The following is a 17,565-nucleotide window of genomic DNA, read 5'->3' as shown; positions in this document are numbered from 1 at the left end:
TACAGAAATCTAGTATTAATGCTAGTGAGCATCAGAACCACTAGATAAGCTTATTAGAATACAGACTGCCAGGCCCTGAAGAGGGCTTTGGTAAGAATCTGCATTATTTCAAGCATTCTTTATGACTCTAATGTCCACCAGTTTAAGAACCTCATAACAAGTTAACTTGAAGTGAACCCTGACTCTCCACCCAGACCCAAGTCTCGCTGATGCGGTCTTAGGAAAGGGAAGGAGTTCAAAGGTTGACAATCCCTACCCTTCCTCCTTTAAGAGGTTAAGATGAACAAAGACTCCAAAGTTCTTTATTTGCCTTTCTCTTTTAATCTACTCCCTGCTCCACTTCTAAAAAGAAATACCCAGAAATTAAACACAAGGAAGCTCAAAGAGCCAAGGCAAGCCAGCCCAAGAGTAGCAGGCTCCCTCCCACAGGGGCCAAAGTCTGGACGCTGGGGTCTCCACTCAGAGCCTGGTAGTAAAACGTGGTGCAGAATAAGGTAGTTCCAGAAGCTAGCAGTAACCCGGCCTGAAGGAGATACAAGGTGGAATGCAGGCCAGTAAGAACAGGGCAGGCTAGAGGGAGTGGGTGGGGCTTGGTCAGGGTTAGGGGTGGGGGGAATTACCCAGAGGGGCTTTCTGCACAGGGGCACCCCTAACAGGGCCAGGCTGTGTAAGAAGTGGTGTTTGTTGGTCTTGTCAAAGAGCTGTAAGAAAAGGAGAAATGGGGGGGACTTCCTAAGCAACGCAGGATCCCGGGGGGGACACAACGGACAAGAGTTCGTCCTCCAACCCCACCTCTCAAGTCCCAGCTTGCCCCTCCCTCAGGCACCAGGCCTCAAGAGTTGCATCCCTTGCCGCTACAAAGATCCGCGCCCCGTCCCTCCCCTCCTTCCCTCAGGGACCCCAGACTTTGTGCCCTCATAGGCCCCGAAGCCTAGGAGCCCCAGCGCAGTTACTTCACCTCCTTCCCGTAGGCATCCGGAAACTGGGCTCCTGTGGAAAGGAGAAGCAAAGGTTACCAGTCCTAGCGCCAACCTCGACCGCCACCACTCCCAGGGGGACCCAGGTGGACGCAGGAGAGAAAGGGCGCCCCCAGTAGGCTTCTAATTGGTGGAAACACGTATTGGGCAGTTCTGGGAACCAACTGGGCCGGGCTGAGGGACTTGAAAAGGTTTAGGGCTCCGCGGGCCGTCTGGTCGATGGGAGGGCCGACACTTCCCATAGACTCCGCCTCTGCACCAGACCCTAAAGATCGCCCCCAACACAAGCCCAGCTCCATCCCCAGCCCCCTGACCGTGCGCCCCGTAGGAGGCCAAGCCTAAGGCCCCAGCTCCGGACAAGGCGCCCAGGCGGCGGAAAGCAGCCCCCGGACCAGCCATGGCAATGGACAGTCACGCGCCGGACGAACACCGCCCGGGCCACCCAAGAGGCCAGCCAATCCCGATCTCCCATGCAAATAAGGTCCACAGGTGCCCAATCCGGGCCGTGTTCATTTCAGCGTCCAGGTCCTCACCCGGGTACTTGGGCCTTTGTAAAACCTCTGTTGAGTGGCGAAGACTTCTGGCGGGCGGAGAAACCAGAACCAATTAGGAGCGGAGGAGCGGAGCAGTGGAGGCGGGGTTGGGGGGGCGGGACTAGAGGATTTGCGTCACGGATTGGCCCACTTTCCAAGTTGATAGCCTCTTTTAACACCTCGCCCCCCACCCCCCACACCTCCGGCCAATTTCCAAAGATCCCGGTCCCCTTGCAAAGTTCCGCCCCTTTCCCCACAAGCTCCTCCTTTTCAGCTTTAAACCAGACCCACTCCCAAAAAGAGGCGGCCCCACGGATAGCGAAGCCCCACCCACCACCGTCAAATCCCGCCCACTACCCAAATGGCCCCTCCTCCAGAACCGAAGGCTCCGCCTTCATACGATGCCCCGCCCCTTAGAGTTCACCCCCTCCTTCCCCCCCACCCCGCACTAACTGCGAGAACCCGGAGGGTGGGAGATAACGGTGTGTGTGTGGCGGGTGTCTCCACCCCGCCCTGCTGGCCTGCTTCGTCCATCCGTCGGTCTGTCCACTCCCGTCCCCTTCCACCTTCTCCAATCCCCCCCCACACTCTGGAGGGCGGGCGGGCAGGCGGGTGCGAGCGAGGGGTGTGCGCCGCTCTCTCGGCAGGGGGCGGGGGAGGCGGCCGAGCGGTGACGCGCGGGGCTGCTGCGGCTGCTCAGCCGGCGGATCATCACTCTCTGGCTGGGATGGACGCGGGGCGGGCGGGCCCTGGCGCGCGAGGCCAGGAGTCCGGGCCTCCCGGCTGCTGAGCGTTCCCCGAAGCCTACCGCTTACCTCCGCTTTCCCTCCTAGGATCTGTGCCGACCCCCGCCCCGGGGCTCCAGACTCGGCTCCCGCCCTCCTCTGACTCCCCGGACCTCCCCCTCCCTCCCGCCCTCGGGATCGACTAGATCCCTCCCCCTCCCTGAGGATTCCGGCTGGATCCCTGCCCCTGCACCGCGGATCCTGCGCTCCCGGGTTTTGGCCCCCTGGGGATTGCCGTGGACTCCTCCTCCCGTACCCGATCCCTTAGGATCCTCCGCCTGTACCGCCTTCTGGTCCCTCGAAGCCAGCCTACGGAGCCAGTGGATCCCCAATCCAGCCCTGTCCCGTTGCCTCCTCCTCCCTCCGCCGTCTCCACTGCGGGGTTCCCTGTTCTTGGGCTCCTCCTGACCCCATCCCCTACCTCTCCTTTCCCCGGGGATCGACTGGATCCCGGCCCCGCCCCCGGGGGCTGGGGCGATCTCCCTCCCCCGCCGGGTGAGGCGCTGCGGGCGGGGGCTGGGCCTGCGGGGCCGCGGGGGCTCAGAGGCCGCCGCCCCCCTCCCGAAGCCCGTCCGCCCCCTACTCAGAGCCCTGGATGGAAGCACCACGGCCCCAGGGCTGAGCCAGGTAGGAGCTAAGCCGGGCCGGGTGGAGGGGGCTGCGTGGCGGTCTATTGGGGTCTCCCTCTCCCCATCTCTCTCCCTGCGCCTGGTTTCCCCCAGCCTGCTCTGTCTGCGTGTCTCCGCCTAGGGATGCTCTCGCCGTGTCTCTGCGTCTCGGTCTCTTTGTCTCTGCCTCTCTCCAGCCCATGAATGATCCTTTGAATGGGCCCACAGACCCCGTGTGTTCCCATCTCCCCCTCCCCCTCCTTCCCCCCTTCCCGGCCAAGCCATTTTCCCCACTGCAGGAAGAAGGGGGGGGCCTATGGCCTAAGCCCCCGTCCCTCAACTCTACCCGACCGGGGGAGTCAGGCCTGGGCAGGAATGGAGCGAATAAGGCAGAGGGATGGTGGGGGGGGGGGCAAGATGTGGCAGACAGAGATGAGGAGAGCAGGGGAGAGAAAATGGGGGAGACAGAAATAGGGAAAGAGAGAGAGAAATAGAAAGGGCTTGAGAGAGAAATTTGGGGAAGAGATTTGAAGGAGACAGAAAGATGAGAAACACCAAAGAGGGAGGTGTAGAAGAGAGAGATGAGAAAAGACTGAGGGGCGAGAGACTGAAGGCAAGAGCTGGAGCAAGCTGGAAGAGGCCGTGGAAAGATGCTCTGAGGGAGCGCTATGGAGAGGAGAGAGATGGGGGGGAGGGCTCCAGTGGGAGGGAAGAAGGGAGAGAAGCTGGCAGGGAGGAGGCCAGGGGCCCAAAGTACCTTAAGGGAGGGGGCTGACAGAGGCAGACCTTGTTCGCGGGAGGCGGAGGGGGCGGGTGGGGGAGGGGCGGCAAGGCCATGGAAGCAGAGTCCAGCCTGGCATAGGCAGAGGAGAACCTGGAGGAGCCAGCCCCAAGCCCCCTCCAGGTGATGGGGGAACAGGAGCTTAAGAGGACCTGAAGAAAGGGAGGGCATGACTGGGTGTGTGTGGTAAGGATTCCTGTGTCCTCATCTCTGGAATAAATTGACACCTGCAGAGAGCCAACCGCCGGCTGGTGCCTGGCTCTGAAAACCCCGCGTCAGCAAACAGCTCTGGCGGCTGGGGGGGGACGGGGGGATGCTTACTGAGATGACCTGGGTGTCTGCCCCTTCAGTCCGATCTGTTCCCTTGTCCTGCTCCTGCTGCCCTGAGCACCCAGGCATCAAGGCAGCAACTGTGGGGGCTGGCAAGGGGAAGGGGAGGTGAATAGCTGGGATGGGATGAGAAGAAGCCAAGGTTTGTCCCCAAGGCATGGGTCAAAATGCCATGCATGGAAGAAGAGGTGTCTGGGGTTCAAGGCTGTTCAAGACTGTGGGAGGGGAGCCATTGGTGGGTGCTTCTGATTCCCCCTAAAGCCACCTCAGCACCCCTTCTCCCCAGCCAGAGGCCTGGTCACTAGGGCTAGGTTCTGACTGGCCAACAAGGGGCAAGAGGCAGCTCTTTTAGGGTTCTCTAGGCCCCTAGTCTCCAGCTCCCCTCAACATATATACTTCTCCCTCTATGCAAAGGCTGGGGGAAACTCTAGCATTCTGACTCATGCCTCTGCTCTCCTCCTCATGCCCTGAATGGACCCCATAACCAACCCAGCCCCTTCCCCTCTTCCTGCAGACCTCCCCCCCCAACTCCAGGGTTAAAGCTGCAGCCCGTTGCCGAGGTAGCATTGCGGGGCAGCATCCTGTCGCCCGGCAACCGGCTGCAGAATAAGGCACCTGTCCCCGATTTGCCCCTCCAGCATCCCCTCCCTGTCTAGCCCCTGCCTCAAGGCACCTTAACTTCTGAGGGGAGAAATGGAGAGGGCCTGGGGTGCAGGGGTCTCCCCCACTACACAAATCCTTCTAGAATGAGATGTTGAAGGGAGGGTAAGGTGCTGGGCTTGTGCAGTCCCAAGAAAGACCCAAGTCTGGCCTGGGGTGGGAGTTCAGTGCCATGAAATTACAGCTCAGGAGTGATTAACACGTATAAACAAACCCACCACTTCCTGCTAATTAATGACTTGGTATTTTTATTTTCTCTTCCTTGTCTATCTCATCCCTCCCAGGGAGGTGGGAACTGGGACTCCTGAGTCCCTGAGGAGAACCTGCCTGGGAGGGATAAACAGCTGGAAGGGGAAGTACTGTACTGGGTCTGGGGAGCTGACCCTCCTTCCCCTCTGGCGGTCCTAGACATTTAACACATCTGGACCTCACCCCGGCCTCAAACTTTTCTATCTGGGTCCCTGCTGAGGGGAGGGGTGGCTGGGGTGGGGGGGGGAGGTGCCAAGGGGTCTGAGGATGGAAGAAGGGGGGCAACTTGGTCTGAATTCCGAGTCACTAACCACCTGTCTCTTCTGTTTCCCCATTCCTGTCTGTCTGCCCCGTCCAACTTCCCTTCTTGCACCTCTTCTCTGTATTTTTCTGTCCGTCTGTCTGTCTGTCCCTCCTCCCCGCAGGTCGGGCCTGCCTTCACCTTCTCCCACTTCCTTCCCCTTCCCCACCCCTCGCCCCCTCCATGGAGAGGAACAGACCCCTTCTCTGTCCCGTCTAACCCAGGTCCCTCCCCACCCCCCTCCTCCCTCCCTTTCCCCCACCCCCTCCTCCCTCCTGGGGCGAGGGGGGCCTCCCTCCCTCTCCCCCCCCTTCTCTCTCTCTCCGAGGGGGGGGGTCCCGGGGAGGGAGGGGGGGTCCCCCGATCAGCATGTGGCTCCTGGCGCTGTGTCTGGTGGGGCTGGCGGGGGCTCAGCGGGGGGGAGGGGGTCCCGGCGGCGGCGCCCCGGGCGGCCCGGGCCTGGGTCTCGGCAGCCTCGGGGAGGAGCGCTTCCCAGTGGTGAACACGGCCTACGGGCGAGTGCGCGGCGTGCGGCGCGAGCTCAACAACGAGATCCTGGGCCCGGTCGTGCAGTTCCTGGGCGTGCCCTACGCCACGCCCCCCCTGGGCGCCCGCCGCTTCCAGCCGCCCGAGGCCCCCGCCTCGTGGCCCGGCGTGCGCAACGCCACCACCCTGCCGCCCGCCTGCCCGCAGAACCTGCACGGGGCGCTGCCCGCCATCATGCTACCCGTGTGGTTCACCGACAACCTGGAGGCGGCCGCCACCTACGTGCAGAACCAGAGCGAGGACTGCCTGTATCTCAACCTCTACGTGCCCACCGAGGACGGTAAGGGCGCGGGCACCGGGCCGGGCCCCCGGTGGACACAGCCCACAGACGTCCATGCACACCCTCAGGCGCCGGCACGCCCCGGGCCGGGAGCTGGGCCTTCGCCGGGGCCGTGAGGGGCAGTGCGTCCCTGCGGGCTCTGCGTGCCCTCCCAGGGTGGTACGGGTCCTTGCCAGGCAGTCCCAGGAACGAATCCCACAGTCAGCCCAGAAGCTCTTTGTGCGCCCAGAGAGCCGATGGCGAGGGCAGCAGGCACTAGGCTGGGCCTACCCACCCCCTGCCCACAGAGGCACACACAGAGGGGACACTGAGGGCGATCAGGTGGTGGAGGCACCCATCATCAGCTGCCTAGACAGCCACTCTGCCTCTGCCGCATCTCCTGCGCCCAGGCCTGGGCTTGTCCCCAGCCACTACCCACTTGAGCTACACCTCCACCTCAAGGACAGCAAAGACTCCTTCTCCCCAGGCCAGCATGGGCAGACGTCCTTCTGTCACATGCAGGGCCCCTCACCTGAGCTGAGTGCCTCTTCCCCAGGATGCTCTGTCCCCTGATCCCTATACACTCCCGAAGGATCAGGGAAGCTCCTTGCCAAGGGCCCCTCCACTCACAGCACAGCCCGCCCATCCGCAGCAGAACACCTTCCCCGGGGCTCTGAGCTGGCTCTTCTTGACAATGAACTCTCTAGTTCACTACAGCACTGCTCATAGTCGCCAGCAGCAGTTCCCCACCAGCCAGCCTTCAGCACATCGAGACCAACCAGAGTGTCAGTACCTTCCAGCAGCCCACGGCAGAGGGTAATCAGCAGGCCTGCAGCCACCCCGACAGACCATCCTCACAAAGAGCCCCCACGTTATCCTTCCTACTCCCCGTGTCACCACTCCAAAACACCCGACACACACAGAGACCATCCACTCTGATAACACCCGCCACAGGCCATTTTCCAACAACTTTACATATAGGCTTGGTACCCAGGAACCCCACTGTACACCCTACACACCCAACACCTGTACATCATGAACTCAAGTCCCACTACAAGACCAGGAATTTCAAATACTCAACACTCAGGTCATGTACCCAACCGACCGGCACACTGACCTTGTGCTCTAGAATCCCACATATCAAAATTCCCAGCACCTTCACACAGCATGGACGCCAACACTTCTCTGGAATTGTGTACCCTGTCACCCATATAGACCTGTGCTCCCCAGTATCTCTGGGTATAGATCATGTACCCTAGTAACACCCATACACAGACCTTTACCCCAGTAACCCTGCAGCTGGACCATGTGCTCCAACAGGCGACTCACACCACAGTCCCCTACGTTCTCAACACCTCTCAGACATCGCTTACCCCAACTCCTGCCTAGAGGCCATCAGTATCATACCTCAGGCTGTGACAGCACAGGTGGCACCCCTACACCCTACTCACACATCAAGTACTCCAACACCTCGCTCCCTGCACCCAGAGGACATGCCCATCACAGAACACCTCATGCACCTCAACACCATCACTACCCCTCCCCGTATAAGCCACGCCTCCTAGCCACCCATACACACAATGCACAGAAGTTTCTACTCCAATCCTGTTCAGATTCCAAGCACTCTGATAGACCACTTACCCCAATACATTCCACACATCCTCCCCAATATCCCAACACCCTCTGCCTCGGAGCCATCCACTCTACCTTCCCTTGCCCTCTCATGGACCACCTACCCCAGCGCCCTCCTACCAGTGAATCATTCACCCCAGTGCCTCCAATAGGCCACCCATCCATCTCAATGCTCTCCACTCGTGGACTCTTCACCCACATCTTCAGGTAGAAAGCTGTCTCGCCTGCAACGCCCCACTCAGTGGGCTATTGGCTCGTCACCCCTCATGTGAAACATTCACCCAGCACTTCCCACTAATGGACTGTCCACCCCAACACCTCCACACAAATTTCCCACCCTGCCCCCACCCCACCCATGCCCACACCTTCTGTATTTTTAACCATCGCTTATTGCAGACCTGCTTGGGGCTTGACACATTCAGGTGATCTCACTGAATCTTCACACTAGCTCTGGGAGGAAGAGGTTGACTCAGGCACACACACACACACACACACACTCATACACACTCACACACCCGCACACTTAATATTCTCATGCGCAAACATGCCCTGCTGACTTCATCCCCATCCCCATCCCTATCCTGTCAGAGAAGAACAGGCCCTGATCCTAATGGGTCCCCTTGGGGCCATCACCACCAGTTGGGAGAAGCCTTGCAGAGGCTGGCCTCAGCCTTACTGACCCATCCCTCCGCATGCTGGTCCCCAGGCCACTGAGGAGAAATTGATCAGCCTGGGGGAACCCCCCAGGCCTCTGGGTTCCAGCTCTCCCTTGACTAATCCCCCAATCTGAAAGAAGCCTAGAGCCAAACTCTGAGCCCAGTCTGGGGCCTTTCCTTGACAGGGGGCACACTTTGTGCCTCCCTGCACCTCCTGGCACCTTATGTGTCGGGCTGGCTCAGGGCACTGTGTTTCCTATTCCCTATTTGTGGACTGAACTCCCAATTGGGGAGGGGGGCTTTTGGCATTAGAGCAGGGGTTGGTGGGGGGCTGGCGCCCCTGGTGGGGAGTTTACCATTTGTGGGGGAGGAGAGCAGGCCTGGGTAAGGGAAGAGGTTGGGGAGGGGTGTCAGAGGGAAGAGGTGGAGTGGAGGGCAAGACCTGATGACCCCTTTCCCTGCTTCACCCCACACTGGGGAGATGGGGTGAGAAGTCAGGCTTGTGAGTGCGGATGGAAGAGAAATGCTGGCTGGTGAGAGGCTGGGATGTGGGCAGGCATCCCTCGCTGACCTCCCCCCCGCCGGCCAGTGGAGAGCTGAGGGCTTCCAGGGGCTGTGAGCTGTGGGGACGGGCTGCCCCAGCCCCATCCTACCCTCTGCCTGCCAGATTGGTCCAGAGGCAAGCAGAGTCCTTTCTGCTGGGACCCCTCCTCTCTACAGCCTGGGAGAGCGGGCAGGTGCTTGGCTGGTCCTGAAGAGGGCCTGCGTGAGTGGTGGTGCCCCCCGCCCAGGGTGGGGCACAGCTGGCCTTGGGCTCCCAGGCTCCCTGGTTGGCTTCCCCTCCCCTCCCACCCACCCCACCTCTAACACCGTTTCATTTCCAGCAATTAGCAAACACTTGGACAAGCCAAATCCTTTCCAGCCAAATCAATATGTCTTAAGACAAGCCTCAGCCCACTCAGGCACCCCACCCCCCCAAAACCAGCCTTTTCTTTGGGGCATGACTTTTTCCGGGGAGGGGAACAAAATTTGGGTTGTAGAAACGTTTTTCTCTTTTCTTGGTTTCTTTTTCTTGCAAACAAATTTTGCTTTTTTTGGCTTATTTTTTCTGCCCCTCACCCTCCCCTTTTCTGCTTTCTCTCCTCCCCTCCCCATCCACCACCTCCCCTCGACCCCCATCTTTCCCCACAAAATTGTCCTTTTTTCTCTGTTTTGTGTTCCCGGTCTTAGGTCCGCTCACAAAAAAACGTGACGAGGCGACGCTCAATCCGCCAGACACAGGTAGATTTAAAAATCCCGCTGCTGCATGTGGTTGCTGATAAGAGGAAGTTCTCGGCCCTGCCCCTAACTAAATGCCCTCACAGCCCTCAAGGCCCCTCAGTCGTTTTCCCAACTAAAAACGAAAAAGAAAAGAAAAGAAAAATTTGTAATAATTGGAAAAAAGAATTATGAAAACTTCAAACGAAATTTGAACAATGTTGGACCCACTAGAAAACCGGCAAGAAAAGCTTAAACATGGCGAAAATAAAGTGCAAAAAGAAATTGGAATGTCAGAAAAAAACAAAAACCAAAAAACACCAAAGAATTGGATAAAATGTTTAGCTTGACAGACATTTGGACTGTTTTGAAACTTGTGAAATATAACATTTGAAAAAACAATTTTAATTTGGAGCAAAATAACATTTGAAAAAAACAAATTTAAGTTGGCAAATTGATGACACAATTGAAACAGCAGAAACCTGCTACAGTTTCCAAAAAAAAGCCTGTCCGATGCAGAAAACGCACATTTGAAGCAAATTAAAGAATTTGGACATTTTTGAAAACAGGGCCCAATATCTTGAAGTTTCACCACAAAATTTTGAAAAAGTGCAAAGAACTTTTTTCTTTTTTTCTTTTTTTTCCAAAAATGGATCTTTTTGGTTTCTTGTTTTTTTGGTTTTTTTTTTTCTTTTCTTGTTGAATCTGCCCCGAGAGCTTCTTGTTTTTTGGTTGTTGTTTTTTCTTTCTTTCTTCTTTCTTGATCCTGTTTTTTGTTGTTGGTTTTGAATTCTTGTCGCCCCCCTCGCTCCCCCTTCCTGCTCCTTCCCTTTCTGACTCCCCCTCCCCCCTCGCTGGGAGTGGAGGTGCTGGGTGGGCAGGAGCGGGGAGGAGTGATGACATTTAGGACAGGACCTCGGAGGGAAGGAGACCAGCTTGAACTGATGGAAGGCCACTGGAGGTTCAGGAACAAAGGGAAGAATAGGATTTGGGGAGGACACAGCGAGGGCACTGCCCACCTAGGAGCTCCTGGCCAAAGTCAGGTGGAAGGAGGTGTCAGAGAAGGTCCTAAGAGACAGGAGGCAGGAAGCTGTCTGGGGTGGGGGGGTGGAGGGGAGTGTCTCAGTGACCTGTTGGTTGACCTTCTGCCAGGAGGGAAGTCTCTAGCGGGATGAGGGAGGCGGGCAGAGGCACTGAGGACCAGCTGTGGAGGCCCAGGCCTGGATCTTATTTGCCGAGTGCCCAGGCTGGTCAGAGATTGCAGGTGTCAAGAAAGAGGAGGGCCTGGAGGCCAGGGGTGATGCCAGCACGGGCACTGTGGCTGCATCGTGGAGGAGCTGCAGGGGCAGGGACCCTGGCAAGCCCTCTCAGACTCCCACCCTCTTCCGGAATCAGTTACCCCTCAGTCCGGTCTGTAGTGCCTCAAGAGCCTTCTACATATGGGAGTGATCATGGGATCCTTTGGGGACATGGCAAGAGAGGGGTCCAGAACTCAGGACTTAGGCCAGTTTGGGGGGTCCGAGACTAGAGCTGCACCCTGGCTTCATTAAGCAGACACTTTCCCACCCTGCAGCCTCCTGCCACAGTAATTAGGCTGGGGGTTGCCATGGTAACTGGGGAGGTGACCTAGAAAGGAATTAGGGCGGGGAGGAGACCAAGCCCCCAGGGACCCTAGGGCCTGGCACCCCCTCACCCACAGACCAGGCTACCATGTGGAGCTGAGGCCCAAGGCCTGAGTCGAAGGAAACGCCAGGACCCTCCCAGGATCTCTAGCTCTAGTGGCAGCCTTGGGAGCTCGCTCTTCTTAGGAGCAGGAAGGAGATTTGCTGTGTGTGTGGGGGGAGGGGTTCCCCTGGGTCCAGCAGATGCCCTGAGGAGGGCCAGCCCCCACCCCTGCCTCTGCTAGGCTTCTTGGAAGGTCTGCCAGGCATGTGGAGAAGTGCTGTGGGGCACACCGGCAGGAGGTGGGGAGGGATCTTCTGCCAGGGCTAGCTGGGGAGGGAGGGAGGGGAATCCGGTCTTGCCCCCCAGGGATGGGAGTGACATGTCCCCTGAGCTCCGGGCTGGAACTCGGCAGGCCTGGGAGCTGGGCGGTGCTGCTTCTGGTCTGACTGTGTCCTTGTCCCCCATCTCCCGGCCCACCCACCCGCCCCCTCCCCACGCAGATATCCGGGACTCCGGGAAGAAGCCGGTGATGCTGTTTCTGCATGGCGGCTCCTACATGGAGGGCACCGGGAACATGTTCGATGGCTCTGTCCTCGCCGCCTACGGCAACGTCATTGTAGCCACACTCAACTACCGGCTTGGGGTGCTCGGTGAGGGTGGGCAGCCAACTCTAGGGGCTGGAGTCTGGGAGGAGGGCCTGCCGGCAGGGTTCCTCTAAACCCAGCAGAAGCAGAATGGCTTCTGGGCTGCACTGAGCTGCCCAGAAAGAGGGCAAGGGTGCTGTGACACCCCCAGGAAGCCCCCTTTCTTCCTCTACCCCCAGGTTTTCTCAGCACTGGGGACCAGGCTGCAAAAGGCAACTATGGGCTCCTGGACCAGATCCAGGCCCTGCGCTGGCTCAGTGAGAACGTTGCCCACTTTGGGGGCGACCCCGAGCGCATCACCATCTTCGGATCTGGGGCAGGGGCCTCCTGTGTCAACCTTCTGATCCTCTCCCACCATTCAGAAGGTACCAGCCACCTCCTCAGCCTGTCCCTCCTGTCCCCTTTCCCACACCCCCGACCCCACCAGGTCCCCCTTCTCCTCCCTCAGGCTGATACAGCCCAGCCTAAAGCCTGCCTGTCCCACCAGGGCTGTTCCAGAAGGCCATCGCCCAGAGTGGCACTGCCATTTCTAGCTGGTCTGTCAACTACCAGCCGCTCAAGTACACGCGGCTGCTGGCGGCCAAGGTGGGCTGTGACCGGGAGGACAGCGCCGAGGCCGTGGAGTGTCTGCGCCGGAAGCCTTCTCGGGAGCTGGTGGACCAGGACGTGCAGCCCGCCCGGTATGGGGGTGGGAGAGGGCCAGGTCCAGGCCTCCATTCTCCTTGCTGGTTCCAAGGAGGTTGAGGGTGAGAGGTGCCCGCAGGCCACAGGCATGCCATTTAGCCAGGAGAGGTGGGCTTCAAGCCCCTCCTGGGGCCCTGCCTTCTCCCAGAAGCCTTCCCTAAGCGGAGGTGCCTAAACAGAGCCAGTGTGCACGAAGCTCCGTGAAGTGCTTGAGGGAGGACTTCCCATGCGGCCAAGTACCCTGAAGGGCTCAGAAGATTTTAACTAGGGGAGAGGGGTCTTCCGAGCAGAGGACTCAGCAGGCTGTGAGCTGAGAGCAGGCCGGTGAACAGGTGATGCGACCTTGACCCCTTCTCCCCAGCTACCATATCGCCTTTGGGCCCGTGGTGGACGGTGACGTAGTCCCCGATGACCCTGAGATCCTCATGCAGCAGGGAGAATTCCTCAACTACGACATGCTCATCGGTGTCAACCAGGGAGAGGGCCTCAAGTTCGTGGAGGACTCGGCAGAGAGCGAGGACGGCGTGTCCGCCAGCGCCTTCGACTTCACCGTCTCCAACTTTGTGGACAACCTGTATGGCTACCCGGAGGGCAAGGATGTGCTGCGGGAGACCATCAAGTTTATGTACACGGACTGGGCTGACAGGGACAATGGCGAGATGCGGCGCAAGACCCTGCTGGCGCTCTTTACCGACCACCAGTGGGTGGCACCGGCTGTGGCCACCGCCAAGTTGCACGCTGACTACCAGTCCCCTGTCTACTTTTACACCTTCTACCACCACTGCCAGGCTGAGGGCCGGCCCGAGTGGGCAGACGCAGCGCACGGGGACGAGCTACCCTACGTCTTTGGTGTGCCCATGGTGGGCGCCACCGACCTCTTCCCCTGCAACTTCTCCAAGAATGATGTCATGCTCAGCGCCGTGGTCATGACCTACTGGACCAACTTCGCCAAGACTGGGTGAGGGCCAGAGGGGCTGGGTTGGGCATCCCTGCAGGTCAGGGCACACACCCCCTCCATCCTCAGCCCCTTCTCTCCCTCTCCTTCACACGGCCATCATTCCTCTGTCAAGGCACTCTTGCCTTCTCGACTCAGACACCTGCCGGACAGCTCCTCTGTGTGTGTTGGAGATTCAGAAGAGTTGGACAGAGAGGTCCCTGTCTTTTCTGGGAGGCGGGCTCACTTGGTGCCTTTGGCTCCGTGTCTGTCTCTCCTTCCCTCCCTTGCCCACCCAGCTCTCTCCTTCTCCTCCCAGAGCTCGGCCCTCTGTCTGAGTGCTCCCGTCTGTGTATCTGAGTGTGTGTGAGGGTTTGTGTCTGTCTGTCTATTGCTGTCTCTGCCTCTCTCTCTTGAAATCCATTGATATCTCTGCTTGCTTTGATCTGGTTACCCTGTACTCGCTAGTTTCCCCCTGGCTGTCTCTCATGTCCTTTTGTGTCTCTGTTTCCATATGTCTCTATCTCATTCAGTCTCAGACTCTGCCTCTGTCACTGGTGGTCTGTCTCTGCCCTCTCTGCCCCTCTGTCCTCATCTCAGACTGTCTCTGGCAGTCTGGCTTCATCCCTATTTGTCTGTCTGTCCGTCCGTCTCTGGCAGTTTCTCTGTCTCTTCGTATCCATCTCTGTCTCTCTTCCCGTCTCCCCAGCTCTCTGCGTCTCTGTCCGTCTCTCTCCCCATTCCTCCCATAGCACGCCCCCACCCCCGCCTTTCATGGGAGCCTCACCCTTACTCCTCCTTTCCCTGCCCCCCTGTGTCCACAGCGACCCCAACCAGCCGGTGCCACAGGACACCAAGTTCATCCACACCAAGCCCAACCGCTTCGAGGAGGTGGTGTGGAGCAAGTTCAACAGCAAGGAGAAGCAGTACCTGCACATCGGCTTGAAGCCGCGCGTGCGCGACAACTACCGCGCCAACAAGGTGGCCTTCTGGCTGGAGCTCGTGCCGCACCTGCACAACCTGCACACGGAGCTCTTCACCACCACACGCCTCCCTCCCTACGCCACGCGCTGGCCGCCGCGCCCGCCGCCTGGAGCCCCGGGCACGCGCCGCCCGCCACTGCCCGCCACCCTGCCGCCCGAGCCCGAGCCTGAGCCGGGCCCCCGGGCCTACGACCGCTTCCCCGGGGACTCCCGAGACTACTCCACGGAGCTCAGCGTCACCGTGGCCGTGGGCGCCTCCCTCCTCTTCCTCAACATCCTCGCCTTCGCCGCCCTCTACTACAAGCGGGACCGGCGGCAAGAGCTGCGGTGCAGGCGGCTCAGCCCCCCCGGCGGCTCGGGCTCCGGTGTGCCCGGCGGGGGCCCCCTGCTCCCTGCGGCCGGCCGTGAGCTGCCACCCGAGGAGGAGCTGGTGTCGCTGCAGCTGAAGCGGGGCGGGGGCGTCGGGGCGGACCCTGCGGAGGCCCTGCGCCCCGCCTGCCCGCCCGACTACACCCTGGCCCTGCGCCGGGCGCCGGACGATGTGCCTCTCTTGGCCCCCGGGGCCCTGACCCTGCTGCCCAGCGGCCTGGGGCCACCCCCTCCCCCGCCGCCCCCCTCCCTCCATCCCTTTGGGCCCTTCCCCCCGCCTCCCCCCACCGCTACCAGCCACAACAACACGCTCCCCCATCCCCACTCCACCACTCGGGTATAGGGGGCGGCTCGGGGAGGCCCCCCTCCCCGGCCCTCCCGGCCCGCTCAGAAGGCAGGGAGGAGGACTTGGCGACAGGCTTTTGTCGTGTGGAGCTGTCACACGTCGAGGAGCTTTAGGTGGACATGGGTTTCCTCGCCGGGGTGTGTGCGCTTCTCCCGCGCGGAGTGGCCCGTTCTTTTCTCCGGACCTGGGCCTTTGAACAACTGGGGGGGTGTTTTTTCCCCTCCATCGTCTGGACACCCGTCTTCGGTGTGTGGAGACGTGTAAGTATTTTCCCACGTGGAGGTGTGCTTTCTCACGAGGGGGTGTGTTTTCCCATGTGCAGGGTGAGGTTTTTTTTGCCGCCCTGGACACATGTTGGCTCCCTCAAAGAATTTCTGCGGGGATTTGTGCCCCAGAATCCTGTTCCCTCATGCCTTCTCCCACCTCCTCCCTCCTCCCACCCCCTGGAGACCCTGGAAGTGGTGTGTTCACAAACAGCGACCCTTGGCCACCGGACGACGCAGGGTGGTGCCTGGGAAGTAGCGAGGAAATCACAGCCCCCCTGCCCTGCCCCCAGCCCTCCCGCCCCGGCGAAGCATGTGTATCCCCCGTGGCACAAGTGAGGTGAAGCACGGTCTCCCCGGGCAGGCCTCGCCTTCCACAGATGACAGACACACATTCCCTGCCGCGGGGAAGGGAGGAGATCCTGCATCCCTGTGCTGCCTGGGAACTTGTCTTCCCCTGGGTCCAGGATGCATTTCTGAGTGGAAACATGTTCTTGCATGTGGATGTATGTTTTCCCATGCAGACGGCCCCTTTCTCTCCAGCACTTCCCTGCATCTTAGGGCCTCAGGCCCAGCACTTAACTTCTCACACAGCCGGTGTGAAAGGACTTCAAACTGACAGAAGCTGAGGGGGAGGGACAAACCCTGAGGAGATGAGCAGACCCTAAGCTCTGCCCTTCCTTCCCCTAGAGTTCGGGGGGTGGGGGGGCTGCGTGGCACCTGCCACCCACAGAGGCCGTGCATGTTTGACCACAGCCCTCACCGCGGTCTGAGGGCAGCCCTTCTTCCCTCCGTCCTCAGACCGTCGTTCATCCGTGCCAAACGGGTGAGGTGGGTTTGAGGGGCGAAGATCCCCTGAAACGTGCCAAGGATTCCTCAGTCCTGGGCCAGGGCAGGTAGGATACAGGAGAGGGGGAGGTGGCAGCTAAAGGGGTCCCGCCTGCGTCCCTCTTCTTGCCATGTCTCATCCCTCCCTCTCTGCCCCTGTTTTCCCTCCCCCTTCGCTGTCCCCCTCTGAAGCCATCCCTTCCTGGTCTCAAACCAGCTTCTCCCCTCAGCTGCCCACCCCCTCCTTTGACCTGCCCCCTCGTCCCTGGGCCACCAGGGCTGAAGGAAAGGAGCAGTGGAGGGGGGAGGGGAGGAGAGCAGGGGAGAAAGGCTTTCCCGGACAGGTTGGGGGAGAGAACGGGGTCAGCTGTACTGAGGAACAGATGGAGGGGGCAGTGGGGGACGGTGCTGGGGCAGACACCAGCAGGAAGAATTTGATTTGAAAGGATGGGTGTAAGGTGACTGCCCAAAGAGAAACGGTCTGGGCCTCTGGGGAAAGGAACAATGTCGGGAAGGGTTTCAAGGGACACCAGACGAGAAGGAGCCAATCCTTGTCTGCTGGCATTTTGTGGGTTCATTAGCGCCAAATTTGAATGGGGGGTGGAGTGCTGTCTTCCACTGACACCCAAATCAAGAATCCCTGGTCTTGGCTCCCCAGAACTTTGCCTCCTGACTGTCCCTTCTGCCCCCACCTCCACCCATGGAAACTTAGTTCTTTTCCCACCCCTTCCCCTGCCTGGTCTAGCTCCTTTCCAAACAGCCCTGCCCTCTAAATGCTAGGGACCTGGGCCCTGAACCCTGTAGACAGATGCCCCCCAAACTGGGGCATGGGAGGGGGGCTGGGGGACCCCATGATTCAGCCACGGACTCCAATGCCCAGCCCCTGTCCCCAGAACAATTCCTTGACAATCCCATGTCCCCACCCCAACCCTTCGCGGCTCTGTACACATTTTTAAACCTGGCAAAAGATGAAGAGAATATTGTAAATATAAAAGTTTAACTGTTGGTTTTGCCTGCTGTTATGTTGGGAGGTAGGGGTGGGGCTCTAAAGAAACAAACCTTGGAGAAGTGACTCTGCCAGTGAGGGAGGAGGAGGGGGTCCGAGCCCACAGCCCTTTCCAGTGAACAGCTCTGAGGTCAGAGAGAAAGGGGGAGTGGGTGCTGGGGTGAGGTGGTCATTGGTAATGGGCTTGTTTGGGGAGTTAAGATCAGGACCAGTGTCTGTGCAGAGGTCAGAGCCTGGCGTAGAGGACCAGGCAGGGGCTGATGGGGACA

General features: G+C 59.7%; 2 protein-coding genes across 5 annotated transcripts; one reads left to right on the top strand and one right to left on the bottom strand.

Annotated features, from left to right (window-relative positions):
- Positions 1-298: 298 nt before the first annotated feature.
- TMEM256 (transmembrane protein 256) lies at positions 299-1,407 on the bottom strand. Its single transcript, XM_061176094.1, has 4 exons — positions 1,292-1,407; positions 959-990; positions 621-701; positions 299-523 (listed from the first exon to the last, which is right to left on the bottom strand). Exons 1-4 carry the CDS (start codon positions 1,374-1,376, stop codon positions 380-382), a joined length of 342 nt encoding a protein of 113 aa, XP_061032077.1. The 5' UTR covers positions 1,377-1,407; the 3' UTR covers positions 299-379.
- Positions 1,408-1,980: 573 nt separating this feature from the next.
- NLGN2 (neuroligin 2) lies at positions 1,981-17,295 on the top strand. Of its 4 annotated transcripts, none has more exons than XM_061174855.1 (9): positions 1,981-1,992; positions 2,344-2,922; positions 5,349-6,050; positions 9,548-9,598; positions 11,740-11,889; positions 12,063-12,248; positions 12,371-12,563; positions 12,929-13,525; positions 14,326-17,295. In XM_061174855.1, the coding sequence occupies exons 3-9, from the start codon at positions 5,594-5,596 to the stop codon at positions 15,194-15,196; spliced, it is 2,505 nt and encodes an 834-aa protein (XP_061030838.1). In that variant the 5' UTR covers positions 1,981-1,992; positions 2,344-2,922; positions 5,349-5,593; the 3' UTR covers positions 15,197-17,295. The 4 variants fall into 4 exon arrangements, with proteins under 4 accessions (XP_061030838.1, XP_061030837.1, XP_061030836.1 ...); XM_061174854.1 differs by having other exon boundaries at positions 1,981-2,050; XM_061174853.1 differs by lacking the exon at positions 1,981-1,992 and having other exon boundaries at positions 2,221-2,922.
- The last annotated feature ends 270 nt before the right edge of the window (positions 17,296-17,565 follow it).

This window comes from Eubalaena glacialis, chromosome 19, assembly GCF_028564815.1.
Source record: "Eubalaena glacialis isolate mEubGla1 chromosome 19, mEubGla1.1.hap2.+ XY, whole genome shotgun sequence".
Lineage (NCBI taxonomy): Eukaryota > Metazoa > Chordata > Mammalia > Artiodactyla > Balaenidae > Eubalaena > Eubalaena glacialis.
This window is presented reverse-complemented; position numbering and strand designations above follow the sequence as displayed.

Coding starts and splice junctions, on each gene's coding strand:
- NLGN2 (XM_061174855.1), top strand. CDS start 5,594: ATGTGGCTCCTGGCGCTGTGTCTGGTGGGGCTGGCGGGGGCTCAGCGG. Junction 9,599..11,739: donor GCTCAATCCGCCAGACACAG/GTAGATTTAAAA, acceptor CTCCCCACGCAG/ATATCCGGGACTCCGGGAAG. Junction 13,526..14,325: donor ACCAACTTCGCCAAGACTGG/GTGAGGGCCAGA, acceptor CTGTGTCCACAG/CGACCCCAACCAGCCGGTGC.
- TMEM256 (XM_061176094.1), bottom strand. CDS start 1,376: ATGGCTGGTCCGGGGGCTGCTTTCCGCCGCCTGGGCGCCTTGTCCGGA. Junction 702..958: donor CGGATGCCTACGGGAAGGAG/GTGAAGTAACTG, acceptor CTTTTCTTACAG/CTCTTTGACAAGACCAACAA. Junction 524..620: donor TGTGCAGAAAGCCCCTCTGG/GTAATTCCCCCC, acceptor TATCTCCTTCAG/GCCGGGTTACTGCTAGCTTC.